The sequence below is a fragment of the Anolis carolinensis genome, unplaced genomic scaffold (genome assembly GCF_035594765.1).
Source record: "Anolis carolinensis isolate JA03-04 unplaced genomic scaffold, rAnoCar3.1.pri scaffold_7, whole genome shotgun sequence".
Lineage (NCBI taxonomy): Eukaryota > Metazoa > Chordata > Lepidosauria > Squamata > Dactyloidae > Anolis > Anolis carolinensis.
The window spans coordinates 19,588,798-19,616,094 of record NW_026943818.1 but is presented as its reverse complement, the minus strand read 5'-3'; the positions used below and the strand labels follow the sequence as shown (position 1 = coordinate 19,616,094).

Genomic DNA, 27,297 nt, shown 5'->3' with positions numbered 1-27,297 from the left:
GGCATCCTCACAACCTCTGAGGGCGAAACGTCAGGAGAGAATACTTCTGGAGCATGGCCAGACAGCCCGGAAAACATACAACAACCCAATAGTTTGAATGTCCTTATGCAACGCTCCATGCAGTCATGCTGGCCACATGACTTTGGAGGTGTCTACGGACAATGCCAGCTCTTTGGCTTAGAAATGGAGATGAGCGCCAACCCCCAGCGTCAGACATGACTGGACTTAACGTCAGGGGAAAACCTTTACCTTTATGGAACATTGGCCCTCCACCAGTCTGCTGGAGCTTCTCCCATTCTCCAAGAATTCCCAACATTATTGCCAGTGGTTCTGAAATGACTTCTGGTAGTTCCTTCAATACTCATCTGGCCTTGGGAGACCAGAGTAGCCAGATTGTCCGCTCCGTATTGCTCAGGTCGAACACCAATCTTTTGGGAGAAAAGACTGAGGCAAAGAAGGCGTTGAGCAGCGCTGCCTTTTCCCTATCTCTCCTCTGTTAGCATCTCACCACCTTCTCATTTCTTTCTCCTTCCTTAGCCAAAGAACCCCTCCTTCTTGGTTTTAATCTCTGGCAAGCCTGAGCTCATTTTGCTCAACCTTTCCCTACATATGTTGCTTATTTGTTTGGTGATTTCCCCCCTTTTTCCGTGTCAGATTATTCGCCCAAGGGCCAAAAAAGAGGGGGAATTTCGTAACTTTCCCCGCCATCGGAGAACCAGTTCCTCCCCAAACGAGTTCTGCGGCAAAGAGCCAATTTAATTAATCGCGTGACAAAAGGCCTGCGGTTTGCTTGTCCTTCCAGCGCAGCCTGGAGTCGAACTCATCATTATCGACTATCACTCATGCCCGAGTCCGATTGCCACCAAATGTGTGTTGTGTTGGTGGTGGTCCATAGGTCACTGTAGAGGCGTATTCTTCATTCTTTCACAATGAAGGCATTGATTTCCACATGGAAGGCGGTCTTCCCGTTTGCCGAAAGGCCACTTTGGTTTTCTCGATGTTCAGTGAGAGGCCTTGCTTGCTTTTTCTGCAGTGGCTTGTCGGTCTTCTGAATGAGCGCAGAATTACGTTATCATCAGCGTATTGGACTTCCATAACACGTCATTGCGACTTTGGCTTTTAGTCTGCTGAGGTTAAATGGCTTGCCATCTGTCAAATAGGTGATTTTCACGTCGGTGGGAAACTTCACGTCAACAAGGTCTAGGATCATAGCCATGAAGACTAGCTGTGCCCGGCCACGCGTTGCTGTGGCAAAGTGGTGGTGGTATTGGTTAAAAATCGTTGTGTATTTTTTATTTGATGTTATTTGCAATGTTTTATTAATTTTATTGTAAGTTATATTTTTATTTATTATATTTTATTATTTTCTTGTATTATTTTTAGTTATTTTCTGTTATTATAGTATTTTATTGTATTAATTTTTAGTGTTTTCTATTTTTTTTTAATTGGGTTGCTAGGAGACCAAGTTGGAGGAGCTTAGCCTTCTAACTGGCAGCAATTGGATAAACGCAATTATTCCTCTCTCTCTAATTAGGACTTTATTTTTCTTTTCTTTTTGTTGTATCAACCTAGAGGCGTGGATGATGGGTTGTGTTGTCAAATTTCGAGGTTGGGGGGGGCCTGTAGTTTTGTTGTTTTGTGGGTCGCCGTGATGCCATCACTCTTTTATATATAGAGATGGAGAATAAGGTTGGGGCAATAATAACACATCCCTGTTTGACGCCTGAATTCACATTAAATTAGTCACTTTGGGAGCCATTGCTGTCCAAGACTTGCCGTCATGGAGCAATCACAGGATGTTCACGAATTTGTCGGGCGTCCGGACACAGTGTTATTCCAGGTATAGAGAGAGACTAGGACTTCCCTCAATCTGGACACTCTACCCCTTTGGATGCAGCCCAAAATCATATTGGCTTTTTGAGCTGCTGCATCACATTCTTGGCTCATATTCAGCTTGTTCCCCACAAAGACTCCAAGATCTTTCTCACACTGATTGTTGTCGAGCCAGGTGTCAATGTTGTCGAGCCAGGTGTATCTTTGCATTTCATTTGTTTCTGACTGAGTGTCATATCTTACATTTCTCGTTGTGTTAGTTTTGGGCCCCGCTCTCTATTTTGCTAAGGTCATTTTGCATCCCGATCCTGTCCTCTGGAGTCTTAGTGTTCTCTCCTAATTTGATCCCATCTGCAGCCTCTAAACCTCCATCCAAGTTGTAAATAAAGACGTTGAACAGAACCGGGCCCAGTACCGAGCCCTGGTGTGGCATCCTTGAAAAACTACAGGACTTGGACATTTCTAGAGGGAAGTCTTAGCATTGTTCCCTTATCCAGGATGAGACACTAGAGAGAGAAGGATAGTCTATTTTACGTGGAGGAGAGTTGAAAGAACTGTTTTAATTTTATGAGTATTTTCGTTCTGTTAGGAGGCTTGAATGAAAAGTAATGCCTCCACCTTCGTAACTCCTCAACAAATGGCAGTCCTGGTTTGCGGCAGGTACTGGCTTGTTCAGTAGACTCTCCTCTCCAGGTCCATTTGGCAGGAAGCCTTAGCATTGAATGGTTGTGTTGTTAAAGTGCAAAGTATGGAACCCTGTGCAGACATAAGCAACGTGTTGTCATTGAATTCTGGAGAGCAGAAGGAGATTCATCAGAGAATGCAAGTTGTTTAGAGTGATTGTGTTGATATGAGTCCTTATTCGTTGGGCGAATAAGTTTAAAGATGTTGAGGTGGGAACATCTGACTTGCATGACAAACAAAGAGTTGGACGTCCTGTGACAGCAACCACCGAATTTCATGAACAAAAGGACAGATTGATTCAGGACGATCGTCGTGTCACTCAGAGAGAAATTTCAAGCATAATCAGCATTTCACAAGAACATGTGGTTCACATTATTGCTTAGCTTGGCTATCGGAAGATCTGTGCACGATGGGGACTGCGAGACGCCAGTTGCGAGAACAGAGTGTCAGTGTCTTCCATGACGGCTTCAGAAAACTTGTTCATCGTTGGCAGAAATGTATCCAATTGTCTGGTGATGATGTGGAAAAGTGAAGAGTGGGGTTGTATGTCTTTCAGGCTGTGTGGCTGTGTTCCAGAAGTATTCCCTCCTGACATTTCGCCCACATCAATGGCACACCTCTGAGGATGCCTGCCATAGATGTGGGTGAAACGTCAGGAGAGAATACTTCTGGAACATGGCCACACAGCCCGAAAGACACAGCCGGGCTGTGGCGCAGGCTGTTGAGCAGCTGCAATAAATCACTCTGACCATGAGGTCATGAGTTTGAGGCCAGCCCGTGGCGGGGTGAGCACCTGTCAATTAAAAATAAAATATAGCCCCTGCTCGTTGCTGACCTAGCAACCCGAAAGATAGTTGCATCTATCAAGTAGGAAATAAGGTACCACTTATAAAAAGTGGGGAGGCAAGTTTAACTAATTTACGACTTGGAATGAGGAAGTGCCGTCAGAGTGGATGATGAAGCAGCTGCTCCCCCCTGTGGCCAGAATCGAACAGAAGGTTAAATTGCCTCTGCGTCTGTCTTGTCTCGGTCTCTGTTTAATGTGTTTATGGGCATTGAATGTTTGCCCTATGTGTGTATAATGTGATCGGCCCTGAGTCCCCTTCGGGGTGAGAAAGAAGGGCGGAATATAAATACTGCAAATAAATAAATAAATAAAATATAACAACCCTGTGATCCCAGCCATGAAAGCCTTCGACAACACAAAGTATATAGTGGTTATTAAAGAGCACATTCTAAGGATTATTTCTGCGTTTGATTTATTAAAACATTCCCATCCAAAACGAAGTAACAAAGGTGGAGGCATTACTTTTCATTCAACCCTCGTCTGTTTTATGTTTTTTACCACGTCGTCGTATTTTCTTTCGTATTGATATTGAATGCTTTGCCATGTTGGAAACCACCCTTCCAGGGAGATAGAGCAGTATATAAATAAAGTTTTGTTGTTGACGGAGGGAAATTGTTTTTCCCCGTTTTTGCTGGTTATGCTCTTTCGCCGTTTCCCATATTGTAAATGAGCAGCCACAAGGAGAACGGGGACATGGTCTTCCTCCTTCAACCCACTTTTGACCCCCATGCAATGGACTACCCCCTCCTTTTGGCACCCTCTTCCTTGGCAGGGTCGTAGAGAAGGCCCACACGTGTGGAAGCGTGTGTGTTTCTGCCAGGAGGCTGCCAAGGGGTTCTGGGCCCGGTTCCAGGCTCCCATTTGCAGGGAAGGAGGGCCTCTTCCGTGTTGACAAAGGCGGACGGACGGAGGAAGAGGAGGGAGCAAGCTGCAGCAACACAACCTCTCCACTTCGAGAGCAAAGGCCAGGCAAACAGGCAGGGACTCGGCCGTTGCCAGGTAAGCAAGCTTCTCCTCTTTGCAATCCTGACTGGCTTCTCTTTTCCCAGGTAAATGCAAAGCGGAGGCGCACAACCCTTGCAAACGTCTCTATACACTTAGATGCCTACTTTAGCCTCTTGTTATGATTGAGCCTACATTGCAATAGTGACCATGGCGTAGCTGCGGTTCTTTTCAAGAGTGGATCTAGGTTTGAAGCTGTGCATTGTTGTTATTAGTAGTATGTTTTATTATAATTACTTTATTTTATTATTTTATTATAATTACGGTATCCCAGTAGCACAGCGGGTTAAACCACTGAGCTGCCGAACTTGCCGACCAAATGCGATATTGTTAGTAATATTACATGTACTATATATATAATATACCATTTTTATATTTTATTATTATTTACGTTAAGTCCAGTCCTGTCTGACTCTGGGGGTTGGTGCTCATCTCCATTTCTAAGCCGAAGAGCCGGCGTTGTCCGTAGACACCTCCAAGGTCATGTGGCCATTGGCATGACTGCATGGAGCGCCCTTACCTTCCCGCCGAAGCAGTACCTATTGATCTACTCACATTGGCATGTTTTTGAACTGCTAGGTTGGCAGGAGATGGAGTATTACAATATTATGATCAATATTCTATGCCCCCGATGGCGCAGTGTGTTAACGCGCTGAGCTGCTGAACTTGCAGACCAAAAGGTCCCAGGTTCAAATCCTGGGAGCGGAGTGAGCGCCTGCTGTTAGCTCCAGCTTCTGCCAACCTAGCAGTTAGAAAACATGCAAACGTGAGCATAAGATTGTGGGTGAACTGCAACTCTCATCATGCCAGCTTAACCCCCAGAAACTCCATCAGGACTTAATATATAAATTGCATTTCTCCCTTTGTTCTCTTCTTCCATCCTCTTTTCTCCTCCTTTCAATCTTTCTCTCCTCCCTTCATCCCCCTTGCTCTTCGTTCTCTTTTCTCCTCCCGTTATTCTTTACTTCCATTCTCTTTTCTCCTCTCTTCATTTCCTTTTCTCCTCTCTTCATTCTTTTCTCTCTTCTTTTTGTTCTTTTCCATGGTCTTTTCTCCTCTTTCCAGTCTATTTTCCCTTCTTTTCTTTCTTTCTTTCATGCTCCTTTCTCTTCCCGACATTCTCTTTTCTCCTCCTTTCAATCTCTTTTCTCTCTTCATTGTCTTCAATTGTCCTTTCTTTTCCTATAATTCTCTTTTCTTCCATCCTATTTTATCCTCTCTTCATTCTCTTTTCTCTCTTCCCTTCATTCTCTTTTCTCCTTTCACTCTCTTTTCTCTCCTCCCTTCATTCTCTTTTCGCTGCATTCTATTTTCTCCTCCATTATTTTCTTCCATCCCCCATTCTCTTCCCTTCTTTCTCTATTCTCCTCGTTTCCCTTCGTTCTCTTGACTTCCGTCAATAATTTCTCCTCTTTTAATCTCTTTTCTCTTCTCTTCATTTTTTCTTCTCCCTTTGTTCTTTTCTTCCATCATATTTTCTTCTCCCTTCATTCTCTTCCCTCCATTCTCTTCTCTTCCATCGTCTTTTCTCCTCCTTTCAATCTCTTTTCCCTTCATTCTTTTCTTCCATCCTTTCTCCTCCCTTCACCACCTTTCTCTTCATTCTCTTCTCTCCTATTTGCATTCTTTTTCCTTCTCCCTTCATTTTCTTGACTTCCATTCTCTTTTCTCCTCCTTTCATTCGTTTTTCAACCTCTGTTCTCTTCTTTTCGTTCTCTTCTCTTCCATTCTTTTTCTCCTTTCAATCTTTTCTCTTTTCTTCATTCTCTTCTCTCCTCTTTTCATTCTTTTTTTGCTTTTCCCTTCATTTTCTTTACTTCCATTCTCCCTTTGTTCTCTTTTCAATCTCTGTTCTCTTCTCTTCCATCGTCCTTTCTCCTTTCAATCTTTTCTCTTTGTTCTCTTATCTCCTCTTTTCATTCTTTTTTCGCTTTCCCCTTCATTTTCTTTACTTCCATTCTCTCATCGTTCTCTTTTCAATCTCTGTTCTCTTCGTTCTCTTCTCTTCCACTGTCTTTTCTCCTCCTTTCAATCTCTTTTCTCTGCCCATCATTCTTTTCTACCACCCTCTTTTCTCCTCCCTTTATCCCCCTTTCCCTTTATTCTCTCCTCTCTTCTTTTCTCCTCCCTTTGTTTTCTTATTTAATCTCTTTTCTCTCCCCTTCATCCCTCTTTTCCTCTTCTTTTCTCCTTCCTTTCACCCTATTTCTCAAAGAGCAGAGCTATGACTGGACACGCCTGCAATTGGATTCCTCCCTTTAAAAATAAGAATAAGCAATTCAAAGGAGGAAAACAACATATTGTTCCAATGTCTTTTGGGATTCAAAACAAGCCATATTTGCGGCCGGAACTAATGCGTTGCAGATGGGGTGGGGAAGGGCCAGGAGGCAAATCAGGACGACTGAAAAAAAATGTTTTTGGGGGAATTAACATAAAATAAACAATTCTCCAGAGCTGCAGTTTTCCAACCCATTTGCCAGGAAATCCTGAGTCTCTTATTTTCATCATAATTATAATACAATGATGGCGTAGCAGATTTGGTCCAGATCCATCATTGGTGGGGTTCAGAGGGCTCTCTGAATGCAGGGTGAACTATAACTCCCAGATTTCAAGATCAGTCACCACAAAATTCCAACAGTATTCATAGTTGGATGTTATAAATTATATATTTATAAATGTATATATATACAAGCTGTGCCCGGCCACGCGTTGCTGTGGCGTTGTCTGGTGGTGTCTGTATTTTATAGGCAGTGTGGAAGAGGCCTAAGTGAGGCCTAACTCTGCCTGTCCCCTGGGCTGAGTGGGTTGCTAGGAGACCAAGTGGGCGGAGATTAGCCTTCTAACTGGCAGCAATTGGATAAAAACAATTATTCCTCTCCCTCTAATTAGGACTTTATTTTTCTTTTTGTTGTATCAACCTAGAGGCGTGGATGAGGGGTTGTGCTGTCAATTTTCGAGGTTGTGGGGTGTTTAGTTTTGATGTTTTGTAGGTCGCCAGGATTACATCACTCATATATATATATATACAGTAGAGTCTCGCTTATTGATAATATTATAATGTATTACGATATAATACTGATAATAAGACAATTTAATAATATTAATTATATACTATATATTAAATGTAATATTACTAATAATATTACAATGTAAGGATATAGTACAATATAGTAATTTAATGCTAGCATTGTACTATGCCAATAAATAAAATAAATAATAAATACATCCAACATAAACAGGCCAGCAGAACGTTGGATAAGCGAATATGTTGGATAATAAGGAGAGATTAAGGAAAAGCCTATTAAACATCAAATTAGGTTATGATTTTACAAATTAAGTACCAAAACATCATGTTATACAACAAATTGGACAGAAAAAGTAGTTCAATATGCAGTAATGTTATGTTGTAATTACTGTATTTATTAATTTAGCACCAAAATATCACGATATATTGAAAACATTGACTACAAAAATGGCTTGGATAATCCAGAGGCTTGGATAAGCGAGTGTTGGATAAGTGAGACTCTACTGTGTGTGTGTGTGTGTGTGTGTGTGTGTGTGTGTGTGTGTGTGTATATATATATATATATATATATATATATATATTATAATAATTTATAAATATATAATATATTGTATATACATATAATATTGATAATAGTATTATAATGGAATACAATATTATACTACTAATAATACATTATAATAATATTAATTATATATTACAGTAGAGTCTCACTTATCCAAGCCTCGCTTATCCAAGTTTCTGGATTATCCAAGCCATTTTTGTAGTCAATGTTTGCAATATATCGTGATATTTTGATGCTAAATTCGTAAATACAGTATTTACTACATAGCATTACTGCGTATTGAACTACTTTTTCTGTGAAATTTGTTGTCTAACATGATGTTTTGGTGCTTAATTTGTAAAATCATAACCTAGTTTGATGTTTAATAGGCTTTTCCTTAGTCCCTCCTTATTATCCAAGATATTTGCTTATCCAAGCTTCTGCCGGCCCGTTTAGCTTGGATTAGTGAGACTCTACTGTATATAGATAGATACCTGGGCAAATTCCATCCAGACTTTGATAAGTTTAGATCTAATCTCGGGATTTGAACCCTGAACTTTAGTCCTATTTGATGTTGCATTTGCACACGCCACGTTGAGTCCTGGAGAAAGGGCAATAATAGTTATTATTATTATTATTGATAGGAAATAATAACAGCAATAGTAATAGATAATAATAATAATAATGAAATATAGTAATATTTTAGAGAAAGAAATAATAATAATAAGTTTCTTTCCCTACAATTTCTTGGATCGGGCTGCAGGGTGGAGCGCACATTTCCCAACCGATTATTGACTCTGGGTTTGCTTTGTTTTTCTGGGGCTCCTTTCACTCTTTGTCTCCGCCCTGTCAATCAACCCGAGATAAAATCATAACAGGAATCCTCATGGCCAAAGGCGTGAGTCACCGACTTGTGCAAACAGGAGCGGAGGTGGAATGCGGTTCGCACACAAAGCACCCAAAGGGCCCCTTTCACCGCCTTCTGGGTTGCCATGTTCAATCATGAGAAGAGCTCCTCTGTCTTTAAGGATCAATATGCCATTGGCTGCCATATTCAATCAGGATTAGGGCTCATCTGCCTTTGGGGAGTCATATGCCATTGATTGCCATGTTATGCCAGGAATTGGGCTCCTCTGCTAGATGGGTTGCCATCTTGAAAAAATCTTGAAAAGGGCTCCTCTGCCTGTAAGGAACAATATGCAATTGATTACCATATTAAATCATGAAAAGGGTTCCTCTGCTGTATAGGTTGCCATATTGAATCATGAAAAGGGCTCCTCTGCCTTTAGGGATTCATATGCCATTGATTGCCATGTTATGCCAGGAATTGGGCTCCTCTGCTAGATGAGTTGCCATCTTGAAAAAATCTTGAAAAGGGCTCCTCTGCCTGTAAGGAACAATATGTAATTGATTACCATATTAAATCATGAAAAGGGCTCCTCTGCCATATGGGTTGCCATGTTAAATCATGAAAAGGGCTCCTCTGCCATATGGGTTGCCATGTTAAATCATGAAAAGGGCTCCTTTGCCATATGGGTTGCTATGTTAAATCATGAAAAGGGCTCCTCTGCCATATGGGTTGCCATGTTAAATCATGAAAAGGGCTCCTCTGCCTTTAGGCATCAATATGCCATTGATTGCCATGTTAAGTCAGGAATTGGGTTCCTCTGCCTTTAGGGATTCATATGCCATTGATTGCAATGTTAAGTCAGGAAAAAAACTACTCTGCCATATGGGTTGCCATATTTAATCATGAAAAGGGCTCCTCTGCCATATGGGTTGCCATGTTAAATCATGAAAATGGCTCCTCTGCCATATGGATTGCCATATTAAATCATGAAAAGGGCTCCTCTGCATGTAAGGAACAATATGCAATTGATTACCATATTTAATCATGAAAAGGGCTCCTCTGCCATCTGGATTACCATATTAAATCATGAAAAGAGTTCCTCTGCCATATGGATTGCCATATTAAATCATGAAAAGGGCTCCTCTGCCTGTAAGGAACAATATGCAATTGATTACCATATTAAATCATGAAAAGGGCTCCTCTGCCTGTAAGGAACAATATGCAATTGATTACCATATTAAATCATGAAAAGGGCTCCTCTGCCTATAAGGAACAATATGCAATTGATTACCATATTTAATCATGAAAAGGGCTCCTCTGCCATCTGGATTACCATATTAAATCATGAAAAGAGTTCCTCTGCCATATGGATTGCCATATTAAATCATGAAAATGGCTCCTCTGCCTGTAAGGAACAATATGCAATTGATTACCATATTAAATCATGAAAAGGGTTCCTCTGCTGTATAGGTTGCCATATTGAATCATGAAAAGGGCTCCTCTGCCTTTAGGGATTCATATGCCATTGATTGCCATGTTATGCCAGGAATTGGGCTCCTCTGCCTTTAAGGAGCAATCTGCCATTGGTTGCCACGTTCAATCAGAAATAAGGCTCGTATGCCATTGATTGCCATGTTATGCCAAGAATAGGACTCTTCTGCTGTATATTTTGTTTAGAAGCCATTGGAATGCAGTTTTGAAGAAAGCCAACATGGGATGGAAGGAAGGAGGGAGGGCTGCCAATCAGGCTGCAGAACCAAAGGCGAGGCCACGCCCCCTTTCCTCCGGGGGCGTGGCTAGCCCCCCTGACCGGAAGCGCTGCCCTCCACCCTCTTGGGCCACGGGACCGGAAGCCGGAAGCAGAGGAGCAAAAATGCGGGAGACGCCAGTAGGTGGGGGGAGGGGCGCGTCATGGGAATTCGCATTGATAGTCTTGACTCAACCTTCTCTGTGGGACTTCTGCCTGGTCTGTGTCTTTCTATGGGTTTTATTGAGCAGACGCTGCACCTAATGAGCTTCTGCCATAGGATATTCCTGAATGGAGCTTCTCCTATTGAGTTTCTGCCTTATCCATGTCTTTCTATGGGTTTTATTGAGCAGAAGCTGCACCTGATGAGCTTCTGCCACAGGATATTGCAGAATGGAGCTTCTTCTATTGAGTTTCTGCCTTATCTGTGTCTTTCTATGTCTTTTATTGAGCAGAAGCTGCACCTGATGAGTTTCTGCCATAGGATATTGCAGAATGGAGCTTCTTCTATTCAGTTTCTGCCTTATCCATGTCTTCCTATGGGTTTTATTGAGCAGAAGCTGCACCTGATGAGCTTCTGCCACAGGATATTGCAGAATGGAGCTTCTTCTATTCAGTTTCTGCCTTATCCATGTCTTCCTATGGGTTTTATTGAGTAGAAGCTGCACCTGATGAGCTTCTGCCACAGGATATTGCAGAATGGAGCTTCTTCTATTCAGTTTCTGCCTTATCTGTGTCTTTCTATGTCTTTTATTGAGCAGAAGCTGCACCTGATGAGCTTCTGCCACAGGATATTGCAGAATGGAGCTTCTTCTATTGAGTTTCTGCCTTATCTGTGTCTTTCTATGTCTTTTATTGAGCAGAAGCTGCACCTGATGAGCTTCTGCCATAGGATATTGCAGAATGGAGCTTCTTCCATTGAGTTTCTGCCTGATCTGTGTCTTTTTATGGGTTTTATTGAGCAGAAGCTGCACCTGATGAGCTTTCGTCTTAGCATATTGCTAAAATAGTACTTTCCCTGTTGAATGGCTGCCTGATCTGTGTCTTTCTGTGGGTTTTATTGAGCAGAAGCTGCCCCTCATGAGCTTCTGCCATAGGATATTCCTGAATGGAGCTTCTCCTATTGAGTTTCTGTCTGGTCTGTGTCTTTCTATGAGTTTTATTGAGCAGAAGCTGCACCTGATGATCTTCCGTCTTAGCATATTTATTTATTTCCCCCATTTATACCCCACCTTTTTTCACCCTGAAAGAGACTCAGGGCGGCTTACATATGGCAACTATTTAATTCCTCACCAAATACAAAAAGCTTAAAATAAATCAATTTAAAATGAATAAATTATTAACAGTTAAAAACTACTTCAATATTAAAACCACGTCATCCAGACTGTAGTCTGAGGCCATTCCGTAATCCATTCACATATGTTAGGTCCATTATTGCACTAAGTTATTTCCAAAAGCCTGGTCCCATAACCAAGTTTTTACTTTCCTTCTGAAGGTTAGAAGGGAGGGGGCTGATCTAATATCGCTAAGTAGGACTTCCCCGGTTAAATGTCTGCCTGATCTGTATCTTTCTATGGGTTTTATTGAGCAGATGCTGCACCTGATCAGCTTCTGCCTTAGGATATTGCCAAATGGGATGTTCCCTCTTGAATTTCTGCTTGATCTGTGTCTTTCTATGGGTTTTATTGCGCAGATGGTGCACCGGATGAGCTTATGCCTTAGGATATTGCTAAATGGGACTTTCCCTGATGAATGTCTGCCTGATCTGTGTCTTTCTGTGGGTTTTATTTTGCAGACGCTGCACCTGATGAGCTTATGCCTTAGGATATTGCTAAATGGGACTTTCTCAGTTGAATGTCTGCCTGATCTGTGTCTTTCTATGGGTTTTATTGTGCAGACACTGCACCGGATGAGCTTCTGCCTTAGGATATTGCTAAATGGGGCTTTCCCTGTCGAATGTCTGCCTGGTCTGTATCTTTCTATGGGTTTTATTGAGCAGAAGCTGCACCTGTTGAGCTTCTGCCGCAGGATATTGCTAAATGGGACTTTCTCGGTTTAATATCTGCCTGATCTTTGTCTTTCTATGGGTTTTATTGCGCAGACGCTGCACCTGATGAGCTTCTGCCTTAGGATATTGCTAAATGGGACTTTCCTGGTTTAATGTCTGCCTGATCTGTGTCTTTCTATGGGTATTTTTTGGGCAGAAGCTGCACCTGATGGCCTTAGAATACTGCTAAGCAATCCCGAAGCAGCAATTCTTCAAGGCGAGAAAGGCCTGGAAGAGCTCCAGCTCGTAAACAGAGTTTATATTCCCCTTTTTAATTAATTACACCGGCTGCATCCCATCCTCTGCCCTGAGGTGTGCCGTAAAAGCCATCCGACGGGTTTAAGACTGCTTTTTAAAGCATCAGAAAAACCCAATTAAACCGTTTAGCGAGGATAGTTATAATCCCGTTTGGGAGGACCGTAAAAGCCAGTGCGGATAAGTTAAATGGCGGATATGGAGGCCATGCTGCCGTTCCCACCATCAGCAAGTTCAGCCCTCTTTTTTCTTTCTATTCTTTCCCCCCGTCTCAAATCTCGGGGTGTTGCCTCCCTTCTTTGTGCGCCAATCTATTTACATAAGGCTCGGCTCCCAAAAGGGATTAAGCCCTGATTATTCGCGACGGCAAGCACAGACCGGTTGGTTCCAACCTTTGGCAGGTGAACGAGCTGCGATGATGCCTTTTCTTTAGAAACCTATTGAGTCCTGTCTCGTCTCGTGTTTTCGCCGACTCCGGTTGCAACACGGGCTTGGGTTGGAATGAACAGTGAAATTATCACGGCTGTTGTTTGAGAATTATAATTATTAATTTTAGCAGTATTGCTATAATATTTTCTCCTATGTAATTTATTGGAAGAGGCCGAGAAGCAACTAAAAGGGACCTTTTATGGCTGATTGGCTGTTCAGAGTTTGCCGAGTCACCCCTCGCGGGGAATAAACAAACGGTGACCTGTGTCCCTCGAAAGAGTTTTGATTGACAGCTTGGAGTTTGCTGAGTCACCTTTTGTGGCCTATCCTGGAGGGCGTAGGCGGGAGGAAGGATTAGGTAGCGAGGATTCTGATTGGCCATTGGGGCTTTGCTTAGTCACATCTCCCGCCCCTTGCGGGTATATAGAGGCAGCAGTAGGGGAACTCGGATTGTGAGTTGGGGCTCCCGGAAGCGGTAAGAGAAGTGAAACAGGTGGTAGGGGACTCCTTGAGGGTATATTATCTATCCCGGAGGTAGTAGGGAATTCCTTGCAGGTATATTATCTATCCCGGAGATGGTAGGGGGACTCCTTGCGGGTATATTATCTATTCCGGAGATGGTAGGGGGAGTCCTTGCGGGTACATTATCTATCCCGGAGGTAGTAGGGGACTCCTTGTGTGTATGTAATCTATCCCAGAGGTGGTAGGGGAGTCCTTGTGGATATATTATCTATCCCGGAGGTGGTAGGGGACTCCTTGCGGGTATGTTATCTATCCCGGAGATGGAAGGGGACTCCTTGTAGGCATATTATCTATTACGGAGGTGGTAGGGGACTCCTTGTGGGTATATTATTTATCCTGGAGGTGGTAGGGGAGTCCTTGCGGATATATTATTTATCCCAGAGGTGGTAGGGGACTCCTTGTGGGGATATTATCTATCCCGAAGGTGGTAGGGGACTCCTTGCGGATATATTATTTATCCCAGAGGTGGTAGGGGACTCCTTGTGGGGATATTATCTATCCCGAAGGTGGTAGGGGACTCCTTGCGGATATATTATTTATCCCAGAGGTGGTAGGGGAGTCCTTGTGGGGATATTAACTATCCCGGAGGTGGTAGGGTAGTCCTTGCGGATATATTATCTATCCCGGAAGTGGTAGGGGAGTCCTTGCGGATATATTATCTATCCCAGAGGTGGTAGGGGACTCCTTGTGGGGATATTATCTGTCGCTGAGGTGGTAGCGGACTCCTTGTATGTATATTATCTATACCGTAGGTGGTAGGAGACTTCTTGTGGGTATATTATCTATCTCGGAGGTGGTAGGGGACTCTTTGAGGGTATATTATCTATCCCAGAGATGGTAGGGAACTCCTTGAGGGTATGTTATCTATTCCAGAGGTGATAGGGGACTCCTTGTGGGAATATTATCTATCCCGAAGGCAGTAGGGGACTCCTTGCAGGTATATTATCCATCCTGGAGGCGTTAGCGGACTCCTTGCAGGTATATTATCTATCCTTGTAAGTTACCTATCCCGGAGGCTGCAGGGAACGCCTTGCGGGTATATTATCCATCCTGGAGGAATTAGGGGAAGGAAATATTGACGCTGGGGATTGTAATGAAGTGTTTGGAGTGTGTCTGAGCCACCTCTGTTATTTCATTTTCCAGGTATATAGCTGAATCCGGTTGATCCCGGACGCCACAGGAATTGTGCCGTGATTTGCCGCATCTTCTCTCCAATCCGTTGCAGGTATATGGTTCGTGTTGGGCTATTACTTTGGGAACGAATATCCAGTTCCACAAACCTATAGCATGGTATTAAACCGCATCTGGTTGACAGTGTAGACAGGCAACCTTAGGATGCTTTAGGGGAGGGTTGCTGGAAAAAAATGGATGGACCAAAGTTGGAGAAGTGGTATCGGGTCTGAACTGAGAAACTGAGCCCAATGGGCGAATGTTGCAACCCGACAACTTCTGGGAACTTAATTTCCACTTGGATTAAAGTGGGGAATCTTTTGGCAACCGTCGTCTCGGGTTTCAGAGCAAAGTTTCCAACTTTCGCTCCTGGCTTATGCTAAGCGATCTGTCAAGCACTCTGCCAGATCAATTGTGGCAGCTGCAATAGAAGAAAGATAAACAGGTTTAATCACTTGGCATCTTTGCACGCACAAAGAGCAGCACGTGAGCCCCGTGTTTGTGGAAACGTGTTGGCTTCGGAGTTGCTTTTCACGTGGGCTTCGCAACATGGGACACGTACCTTCTGCCATTGCGTTCGACACCACTTTTCACTGCAGGATAATGGGAGTTGTAGTCCCTACAGGATAAATGTAGATTCTGGTTGGTTGAGAATTTGTATTCAAAATAGGCCTAATACTCTACTGTGATAAAAGATACTAGCTTGGGTCCCCGATGTTGCCTGGGTCATTTGAAAAAGTTATTTCTAATTGTACAAAATGCATAGGGTTATGGGTGAACTACAACTCACATCATGCCAGGTTAACCCCCTGAAACTCCAGCAGTGGTTAAAGTTTGTGATGTTGGGCAAGTTTGCTGCAGATGCATCATCAGTGGGGTTCAGTGTGCTCTCTGGCTGCAGAGTAAACTACAACTTCCACTAGAGTGAATCAGGCTCCTCAAACCCATCCAGTAGGTTGAGTTAGTCACCGGGTTCTGTGTGGCAAATGTGGTCCAGGTCCATCATCAGTGGAGGTCACAGTTTTCCTGGTTGAGGGTGAACTACAACTCCCAGAAAAAAAGGTCACTTCTTCCCAAACCCCTCCAGTAATCAAATGTCAGCATTATCAGGTCTGTGTGCAAAGTTTGGTCCAGATCCATCAGTGTTTGGGTTCACAGTGCTGTCTGGATGTAAGTGAACTACAACTCTCCCAAATCAAGGTGAATTTTCCCCAAAGACCTCCAGTATTTCTTGCTGGTCATGGGGGCTCTGTGTGCCAATGTTGGTGGTCCAATTCCATCTTTGGTGGAGTTCGGAGTGCTCATTGATTGCAGGAGAACTATACATCCCAGTACCTAAAACTCCTATAAATCATGGTGAATTCTCCCCAAACCTCTCTCTAGTATGTTCAGTTGCTGATCAATTCCTCTGTTTGCTGTGTGCCGTAGATAAGAATAGAAAAGGGTTATGGGAGAGGCAGTGGGCGGCGGGGTGATGCAAATCCCACACCAATGGAGAGAGTCAGAATATGAAAGAATATGTAAGAATATGAAACGTTGGTCTCTTCCTGTGGTCTCAGCCCCGTTCTTAACTAGAGCCGTGAGAGCCATCCCCTCGGGGAACCGGTTCTCCTTTGGCGCTGCAGGGATTAAGGGAGGGCCGGGCAAAGTTATCTTATCCGTTATTGCCGCACCTTCATTTGGGCAGCCGGCTTCATCCCCGCTGCTTGTTTTTTGTTCCCTCGCAGCACAACATGGAGAAGATCAAGCAGGCCGTGGACCGGGCCCGAGCTGCCTTCGACACGGGCAAGACGCGCCCCTTGCCCTTCCGCATCCAGCAGCTGAAGGCCCTGCGGCGGATGGTGGAGGAGCGGGAGGCCGACATCACGGCCGCTCTCAAGGCTGACCTCAACAAGGTGGGTCCAGATTCATCCCAAGGGGTCGGACACACTTTACGGGTTCTCTCCTCCGTTTCCCTCCTTCCTTCCTTCCTTCCTTCCTTCCTTCCTTCCTTCCTTCCTTCCTTCCTTCCTTCCTTCCTTCCTTCCTCCCTCCCTCCCTCCCTCCCTCCCTCCCTCTTTCTTTCTTTCTTTCTTTCTTTCTTTCTCTCTTTCTTCTCTTCCCTCTCTATTTCCCAATTTTCACTTTCTTCTCTTCCTTCGCTCTCTTTTCTCTCATTCTTCTCTTACTTCCCTCTCTGTTTCCCACCTTCTTTCTTTCCTCCCTTTCTTTATCCCTTTCTTCTCTCCCCTCTCTATTTCCTAATTTTCACTTTCTTCTCTTCCCTCTCTGTTTCCTACCTCCCTTTCTGTTTCCTCCCTGTCTTTTTCCTTTCATTCGTTCTGTTTCATACTTCTTCCTTCCCTCTGTTTCCTGCCTTTCTTCTCTTTCTCTCGATTTTCTAACTTTCTCTTTCTTCTCTTACCTCTCCCTCTTTCCTACCTACCTGTCTCTCTCCCTTTCTTCTCTTCCTTCTCTTTCCTGCCTTTTTTCTCCCTCCCTTCTCTCTCTGTTTTTCCCTTTTCTTCCTCACTGTTTCCCAACTTTCTTTCTTTCCTGTCTCTCTCTGTTTCGTACCTGTCTCATTTTCTTCTCATCCTTCCTTCTCCTACCTTTCTCTTTTTTCCTTCCCTCTGTTTCCTGCCTTTCTTTCTCCCTTTCTCCTCTTTCTTCTCTCTTTATTTCCTACTTTTCTCTTCCTTCCCTCTTTCCTACCTCCCTGTCTCTCTCTCCCTTTCTTCTCTTCTCTATTTCCTGCCTTTCTTCATTTCCTCCTCCTGTTTCATGTCTTTCCTCTCTTCCCTCTCCATTTCCTGTCTTTCTTTCTCCCTTTTTTCTCTTCTCTTCTCTCTCTGTTTCTTACCTTTCTCTTTCATTTCTTCCTCTCTCTGTTTCATACTTGTTCATCACTCTTCCTTCTCTTCCTTCCCTATGTTTCCTGCCTTTCTTTCTCCCTTTCTTCTCTTCCTTCTCCCTCTTTCCTATCTACCTGTCTTCCTTCCCTCCCTATATCCTGCTCCAGACCCCCTGCTGACGCCCATTGCTTCTCTCCGGCAGAACCATTTCAGCGCCTTCAGCTTTGAGATCATGCATGCCTTCACCGAGATCGACGAGATGGTGGAGCGGCTGCCGGAGTGGGCGGCCCCGCAGCGGGTGGGCAGGACCATCATGACGCTGACGGACGAGACCTACATCCACCGGGAGCCCCTCGGCGTCGTCTGCGTCATCGGCACCTGGAACTACCCCTTCGCCCTTGTCGTGCAGCCACTCATCGGGGCCATCGCCGCAGGTGAGGCCAGCGGACAAAATGGGGTACAAATAGTAATATAATAACTAGCTTTTCCCGGCCACGCGTTGCTGTGGCTTATGGGAATCATTTGTTGGCTAGGTGGAATAACAGTGAATAGGCTGGATGACTATGTCTTTTGTGGCCAAATTTGGTGTGATTGGATTCAGTGGTTTTGTTGTTTACTTCATAGTAAAATGAACATGACATGTTTATATATAGAGATAAACAATAACATCAACAACAGTAACCGTTGGGATACAAATAATAATAATAATTGTAGCAATAATAACAATAGCAATAATAATAGTAGTCGTAGAAACCATTGAGGTACAAATAATAATCTGTAGTAATAATAAGAAATAGTAATACAGTAGAGTCTCACTTATCCAACATAAACGGGCCGGAAGAACGTTGGATAAGCGAATGTGTTGGATAATAAGGAGGGATTAAAGAAAAGCCTATTACACATCAAATTAGGTTATGATTTTACAAATTAAGCACCAAAGCATCATGTTTAACAAAAAATTTGACAGAAAAGGTAGTTCAATGCGTAGTAATGCTATGTAGTAATTACTGTATTTATGAATTTAGCACCAAAATATCACGATATATTGAAAACATTGACTACAAAAATGCGTTGGATAATCCAGAACATTGGATAAGTGAGTGTTGGATAAGTGAGACTCTACTTTAGTAGTAATAACAGTAACTCTGGTGTGTGAGAATTGACCGTCTGCAAGGACTTTGCCCAGGAGACACCTGGATGAGCATCCTTGTGAGAGGCCAACCACGAGTTCCCCCCTTGAGGTGAGTGGTGGTAATAATTCGTGGCTTGTCTCTTGCAGGGAACGCCGTGGTGATTAAGCCGTCTGAGGTCAGTGAACATACGGCCAAGCTCTTTGAAGAGATGATCCCCCAATACCTTGACAAGGTAATGATGATGATGATTATTATTGTTAATATAACAATTTAATGAAGACAATAGTGATAATATGGTAATAATATAATAAAATAATATGATCATATAATAATATTATGTTGGTGATGATAATATGATGATAATAATAATATAATCTGATGATGATAACAATAATAACTATAATATAATATGATGATAATAATATGATGATAATATAATAATGCTGATGGTGATGCTGATAATAAATAATGATGGTGCTTCCCCTTGGTGCAGGATCTGTTCCCAGTGGTGAACGGCGGGGTGGCCGAGACGACGGAGCTGTTGAAGCAGCGCTTTGACCACATCATGTACACGGGGAGCAGCATGGTGGGCAAGATCATCATGGAGGCGGCGGCCAAGCACCTCACCCCTGTCACCCTGGAGCTGGGCGGGAAGAGCCCCTGCTACGTGGACACTGACTGCGACCTGGACGTGGCCTGCCGGTGAGCCCCTCCGCCCGCCTGCGGGGTCCCTCCAGGTCGGGAGTTACTCCAGGTCCAGGCTCACCTTTTCTCGGCCCCTTCCTCCCTTTCAGGCGCATTGCGTGGGGAAAGTACGCCAACTCCGGCCAGACCTGCATCGCCCCGGATTACATCCTCTGCCACCCGTCCATTCAAAACCAGGTCGTGGAGAAGCTCAAAAAAGCAGTGAAGGTGAGGCCGGTGCAACTCCCCGTCTCATGATATTGTTTCGTTACAGATGTGACTGATTGGGTGTATAGATCAGAGGGTGTCCCCTCATCATCATCATCATCAGAAGAAGAATGATCTATACATATAATAATAATAATAATAATAATAATAATAATACAGTAGAGTCTCACTTATCCAACATAAATGGGCCGACAGAACATTGGATAAGCGAATATGTTGGATAATAAGGAGGGATTAAGGAAAAGCCTATTAAACATCGAATTAGGTTATGATTTTACAAATTAAGCCACAAAACATCATGTTATACAACACATTTGATAGAAAAAGTAGTTCAATACGCAGTAATGCTATGTAGTAATTACTGTATTTACGAATTTAGCACCAAAATATCACGATGTATTGAAAACATTGACTACAAAAATGCGTTGGATAATCCAGAACGTTGGATAAGTGAGACTCTACTGTAATGGGATCTGCACGCATCATCCGAAAATACATCACACAGTCCTAGACACTTGGGTAGTGTTCGACTTGTGATTTTGTGTTACGAAATCCAGCATATCAATCCTGTTTGCTGTGTCATAATAAAATAATAATAATAATAATAATACCAAGCCAAACAACCAGGCTTAATAAGACTTATTTGTTATTTATTTACTACATTTATATCCCGCTTTTTTCACCCTGAAGGGGACTCAGAGCAGCTTACAAATCAAATGTACATACAATATATTACAATAGAGTCTCACTTATCCAACACTCGCTTATCCAACATTCTGGATAATCCAAGCCATTTTTGTAGTCAATGTTTTCAATATATCGTAATATTTTGGTGCTAAATTCGTAAATACAGTAATTACTACAGAGCATTACTGCGTATTGAACTCCTTTTTTCTGTCAAATTTGTGCAACTCCTTCCCCACAAAACTCTGCACTTGCGTCCTCAACCAGTCGGTCTCCCTTTCCAGCAGCTGCGCATTGTCGCCAGAACGCAAGTGGCAGAGTTTTTTGGGGAAGGAGTTGCCAAGCTCATTAATCGTTATAAGTCCCTAGATTTGAATGGCGACTGTGTTGAGAAGTGGTATTTGGGTCTGGCTTTCAACTGCATATGATAAATGTTTTCTCCTATACTTTGTTCATTTTTAATTCCGAAACGTAATCTACTTTCTGGATAACCCTCATAATAATGAAGAAATGAAGGATAAATGAAACCATGGGGACGTTGTATTGACTCTTTCAGTCCTTTGCAGGAGTTTTACGGGGACGACATCAATAATTCCCCGGATTACGAGCGGATCATCACGAAACGCCACCTGAAGCGCCTCATGAACCTCTTGGAGGGGCAGAAGATTGCTTTCGGGGGCAAAGCGGACGAAAACACACGCTTTTTGGGTAAGAGAAGGGCTCCTTTTGGCATGCGTCGGAATGTTTTTTTTATTATGAATTGTTTCAATACTCAATTTTTCAATGTTCAGTTTCTGTCTAGTTTAATTCTGTAGACACAGCAAACAAGATAGATATGCTGGATTTCGTATCACAAAATCACAAGTCGAACACTTCTCAAGTGTCTAGGACTGTGTGATGTATTTTCGGATAATGCGCTCATATCCCAGCAGGGTGGCCTTTTGCAGTTGGCAGTTTGTAATTTTGTCAATGCCTATTGTTTCCAAATGCCGGCTGAGATCTTTTGGCACGGCACCCAGTGTGCCCATCACCACCGGGACCACCTGTACTGGTTTCTGCCAGAGTCTTTGAAGTTCAATTTTGAGGTCCTGATAGCGGCTGAGTTTTTCCTGTTGTTTTTCGTCAATGCTACTGTCACCTGGGATGGCGACATCAATGATCCAAACCTTTTTCTTTTCCACAACTGTGATGTCTGGTGGGTTGTGTTCCTTAACATTGTCAGTCTGGATTCGGAAGTCCCACAGTATCTTTGCGTGCTCATTTTCCAATACTTTTGCAGGTTTGCGATCCCACCAGTTCTTTCCTGCTGGGAGGTGGTACTTGAGGCATAAGTTCCAATGAATCATTTGGGCCACAGAGTTGTGCCTCTGTTTGTAGTCTGTCTGTGCAATTTTTGTACAGCCGCTGAGGATATGATCCATGGTTTCGTCAGTTTCCTTGCACAGTCTGCATTTTGGGTCATCAGCTGATTTTTCAATCTTGGCCTTAATTGCATTTGTCCTGATGGCTTGCTCCTGGGCTTCATTTATTATTATCATTATTATTATTATTATATTTTAGCATATATATTATTTTATTATTATATATTTATTATTACTGTTATTATTATCTGGGTCCTAGAGCCCACTGTGCTGGTGGATGTGGATCCGTCCGCCAAAGTGATGCAGGAGGAGATCTTTGGGCCCATCCTGCCCATCGTCCCCATCCGCAGCCTGGACGAGGCCATCAAGTTCATCAACGCTCGCGAGAAGCCCCTGGCCCTGTATGCCTTCGCCAGTGACAACAAGGTAGAGACCCTGCAAGGGCAGGGGGGGTAGGCTTAGAGGGGTCCACAAGGTTCCCACAAGAACCCCTTCATGACACCTTTTCCGCCCCCAGAAAATCAAGCGCATGATCGCCGAGACGTCCAGCGGCGGAGTGACCGCCAACGACGTCCTGATGCATTTTGCCGTCCCCGGATTTCCCTTCGGAGGAGTCGGTAGGCTTTGCCGGGTTGGCTTTGGCTAGTCTTATCTTTCTAGCATACCAAATTAGTATGACTATATTTTTATCAATACAGGTAATATATGTCTCCTATAAATATAATCATAATAAATTATTATTATTATAAATCTATATATGTAAAAGGGTAATGAAATTTCGGCCTAGGACAAAACAACAAAACTACACATTCCAGAAACACTAAACTTGGCAGCACAACCCCTCATCCATGCCTCTACGTTCATACAACAAAGAGAAAAGAAAAATAAAGTCCTAATTAGAGGGAGAGGAATATTTGTTTTTATCCAATTGCCGCCAGTTAGAAGGCTAAGCTCCGCCCACTTGGTCTCCTACCACTCAGCCTAGGGGACAGGCAGAGTTAGGTCTCACTTAGGCCTCTTCCACACTGCCTATAAAATACAGATTATCTGATTTGAACTGGATTATATGGCAGTGTAGACTCAAGGCCCTTCAACTCAGCTATATAACCCATTTATAATCTTATATTATCTGCTTTGAACTGGATTATCTTGACTCAACACTGTCATATAATCCACTTCAGTGTGCATTTTATCCAGCTGTGTAGAAGGGGCCTCCTACTTCGCCACAGCAACGCATGGCCAGGCACAGCTAGTATTATTTATATAATAATATAAACAAGTTATTATTTGTTATAATTCTAGGAGACCAATATTATTATATTTATTATCACTGCTGCTCTTCTTATATTTCTAACATACACAATTTTGTTATTATATTTATTATTATATGTGTTATATTGTTATATATTTGTGTTATATAATTCTATATTTATTATTATCATTGCTGCTTTTCTTATATTGCTAGCATACCAAATTTTATTGTTCTACAGTAGAGTCTCACTTATCCAACACTCGCTTATCCAGTGTTCTGGATTATCCAACACATTTTTGTAGTCAGTGTTTTAAATACATCGTGATATTTTGGTGCTAAATTCGTAAATACAGTCATTACTACATAGCATTACTGCGTATTGAATTACTTTTTCTGTCAAATTTGTTGTATAACATGATGTTTTGGTGCTTAATTTGTAAAATCCTAACCTAATTTGATGTTTAATAGGCTTTTCCTTAATCTCTCCTTATTATCCAACATATTTGCTTATCCAACATTCTACCGGCCCATTTATGTTGGATAAGTGAGACTCTACTGTATTTATTATTATGTGTTATATTATTATATATTTTATTATTATCATATTTATTATTATCATTGTTGCTGTTCTTATATTTCTAGCATACCAAAATATTATTCTATTTATTACTATTATATGTGTTATATTATTATATATTTTTATTATAGTATTATTATGTAGCCCCCAGTGGTGCAATGGGTTAAACCCTTGTGCCATCAGGACTGCCAATCGAAAGATCGTCAGTTCGAATCCGGGGAGTAGGGTGAGCTCCCATCTGTCAGCTCTAGCTCCCCATACGGGAATATGAGAGAAGCCTTCCACAAGGATGGTCAAACATCAAACATCCAGACATCCCTTGGACAATGTCCTTGCAGATGGCCAATTCTTTCAGACTTGACAGTTGCAAAGGGAGGAGGAGACTGATTGGCTGTTGCTAAGGGGCATGGTTTTACCTGTCTCAGGTGTGACAGGTTTATGATAGTAGGTATGTTAATACCTTAAACAATTCATCAGTTTGAATGCTACGTTGTGTCCATATTTCGTAGCAATTGAAGTAATTTGGGAAATATGAAGATCCCACAAACGGACATTACATTTTTATTAATATAGATTTGTTATATTTATAGCAGACCAATATTATTATATTTGTTAATGTATTTATTATATTTCTTACTATTTGTTATATTTATAGGAGACCAGTATTAGCATCATATTTATTATTACTAGTGTTGCTATGCTTACATTTCTAGCATAGCAAATTATTATTCCCCCTGACCCATAGGTAACAGTGGGATGGGGGCCTACCACGGGCACCACAGCTTCGAGGCCTTCTCCCACCGCCGGGCCTGCCTCATCCGGGGGCTGAAGATGGAGGCCGTCAACAACCTCCGCTACCCGCCGGCCACCCAGAAGAAGGCCGACTGGGGCAAGTTCCTGCTCATGACCCACTTTAACAAGCGCAAGATGGGGCTGGCCGCCCTGGCCCTCCTTGGCATCCTGGTGGCCATCGTGGTCAAGGTGAGCCCCTTCCTTCGAACCCCGAGACATCCCTTCATCTCTTTCTCTGCCTCCTCCTTCTCCTTCTCGCTGTCCTTCCTCCTCTGCCTTTCAATATCGCCAGAGTTCAGCAGGTTGCTCTGTAGGGTCATGGGGCTTATTTTGGGCAAAGGGGATGATGGGACATGGAGTCCAGTGGAGAGAGGCAATACGCAGGGACAATAAAGGCCCTGTCATTTCACATTTTCTCCCCAGAACCACCAGCCGTTGCCAGATATTAAGACCTTCTTGGCCAACTCAGCAGATCAGATAAAGGGGAAGCTTGGGATGAGCTGATGGGATCCATACTCACGGCCGGCTGGCGGTTGCAGGGAGGTAGGAACCTGCCTTTTCCGTTCTTTACTTCCTTTCCTTCCTTCCTTCCTTTTTCCCTTGTTTCCTTCCTTCCTTATTTCTTCCCTTCCTTTTTTCCTTCCTTCCTTCCTCTTTCCCTGTTCTTCTTTCCTTTTTTCCTTCCTTCCTCTCTCCCTCTTCTTCTCCTTCCTTGAAGTCTTTGGGTGCATCTACTCTGTAGAATGAATGCAGTTGGACAATCTTGGGAATATATTGCACAAGATTTCCCTAGCCTAAAATGATGCATTTTAACATATTGGGTTTATGGTTCCCGTCCCCTTGATCAGGTTGTGTAAGTGTTATTTTATTGCTATATAATTGTATTGTTTTACCTTTCTTAATAATGTGTTATTATGTTGCTATGTAATGTATGTGTTGTTTTTATGATTGGAAACCGCCCTGAGTCCCACCCGGGAGATAGGGTGGTATATAAATAAAGTTTTATTATTATTATTATTCCTTCCTTCCTTCCTTCCTTCCTTCCTTCCTTCCTTCCTTCCTTCCTCTTTCCCTGTTCTTCTTTCCTTCCGTCCTTCCTCTCTCCCTCTTCTTCTTCTCCTACCTTCCTTTTTTCCTTCCTTTCTCCTTTCCTTCCTTCCTTCCTCTCTCCCTGTTCTTCTTTCTTTTTTCCTCCCTCCCTTCCTCCCTCCCTTTCTTCCTTCCTGCTTTCCTCCCTCTCACCTTTCTCCCTTTCTCTCATTGTCCTTTTCTTTCTTTCTTTCTTTCTTTCTTTCTTTCTTTCTTTCTTTCTTTCTTTCTTTCTTTCTTTCTTTCTTTCTTTCCTTCCTTCTCTCTCTCTCTCTCTCTCTCTCTCTCTCTCACTCTTTCTTTCTTTCTTTCTTTTCTTTCCTCCCTCCCTTCCCTCCCCCTTCCCCTCTCCTTCCTTCCTCCCTTCCTCTCTTCCTTCCTTCCTTCTTTCCTTCCTTCCTTTGTTCTTTCCTCCCTCTCACCTTTCTCCATCTCTTACTCTCATTGCCCCCTTTCTTCCTTCCCTTCCTTCCTTCCTTCCTTCCTTTGTTCTTTCCTCTCTCTCATCTTCCTTCCTTCTTTCCTTCCTTCGTTCGTTCGTTCGTTCGTTCCTTCCTTCCTTCCTTCCTTCTGAGAGATTACCACAGAATCCCATTGGAGAACCTAGGAAATTCCTATTTATTTATTTATTAGGCTTGTATACCGCTGCTCCCAGTTTGGCTCAGAGCGGTTTACAGAAATAGATTAAAACAATACAATTAGCTTTAAAATAACAAGAAAAACAACAATAAAAACAGACAAAGCAGACATTTTGCAGATGAATGAAGGGGATGGGGGATCAAATGTATTCCAAATTTTGGCGCTAACCTTCGCCCGTTTCTCTCTCTTTCTCTCTGTCTTCCAGCTTTATTTCTGAATCCACAGACCTGGAATCCGCTGTAATGCAAGTTAGCATTTGCTGGGATAGATTTGCTTTATATTCCTCCTCTTGCTGTAATCCATTAACAAGTTTGGCAACGGCTATGATGAATAATAGCCACACACATATATATAGATATTCCTTTGCTAAGTTGTTGGTCTTTTTTTTAAAAAAAGCCAACCCAAAGAGCACTTATGCTTCTGACCTTTTATAATATACATATAACAACACTATTATGATCTAGACCAGGCATGGGCAAACTTGGGCCTTCCGGGTGTTTTGGACTCCAACTCCCACTATTCCTAACAGTTTGCCCATTCCTAGAAACTGACATTACTAAAAAGAAAGAAAGACAAAACAATATTTTATACGGAACAAAGAAAGGAAAAGGACGACTCTCTCTCTCTCTATGTTTAATCAATACGGATCGGCTTGAAACGTATGTACTTCGGCGTATTGGGAATAAACACGACTGACATTACTTTCCTGTGTGGGTTGATTGATTGCTGTAGAAACATTGACAAATGTTTGGGCTCATACATTTTTTAAATTTAATTTTCACACTTCTATACCATTGGGGGGGGTGCAGTGTGTTAAACTGCTGAGCTGCTGAACTTGCGGACCGAAAGGTCCCAGGTTCAAATTCGGGGAGCGGAGTGAACACCCACTGTTAGCCCCAGCTTCTGCCAACCTAGAAGTTTGAAAACATGCAAATGTGAGTAGATCAATAGGTACCGCTCCGGCAGGTCATCCCAGTGGCCACATGACCTTGGAGGTGTCTGCGGGCAACGCTGGCTCTTTGGCATAGAAATGGAGATGAGTCGGACACCACTAGACTTAATTTTAGGT

The 27,297-nt window shown here is 42.8% G+C and overlaps 1 protein-coding gene across 8 annotated transcripts; it reads left to right on the top strand.

The window, feature by feature from the left end:
- The first annotated feature begins 4,209 nt into the window (after positions 1–4,209).
- LOC100562914 (aldehyde dehydrogenase family 3 member A2) lies at positions 4,210–26,929 on the top strand. Of its 8 annotated transcripts, none has more exons than XM_062959365.1 (14): positions 10,585–10,673; positions 12,737–12,825; positions 14,929–15,010; positions 16,683–16,850; positions 17,992–18,223; positions 19,069–19,154; positions 19,416–19,624; positions 19,717–19,834; positions 21,085–21,226; positions 22,139–22,305; positions 22,397–22,496; positions 24,454–24,689; positions 24,924–25,043; positions 26,434–26,929. In XM_062959365.1, exons 4-13 carry the CDS (start codon positions 16,689–16,691, stop codon positions 25,002–25,004), a joined length of 1,533 nt encoding a protein of 510 aa, XP_062815435.1. In that variant the 5' UTR covers positions 10,585–10,673; positions 12,737–12,825; positions 14,929–15,010; positions 16,683–16,688; the 3' UTR covers positions 25,005–25,043; positions 26,434–26,929. The 8 variants fall into 8 exon arrangements, with proteins under 8 accessions (XP_062815439.1, XP_062815435.1, XP_062815443.1 ...); XM_062959370.1 differs by having other exon boundaries at positions 10,591–10,673; positions 12,737–12,796; XM_062959368.1 differs by lacking the exon at positions 10,585–10,673 and adding an exon at positions 10,702–10,751.
- The last annotated feature ends 368 nt before the right edge of the window (positions 26,930–27,297 follow it).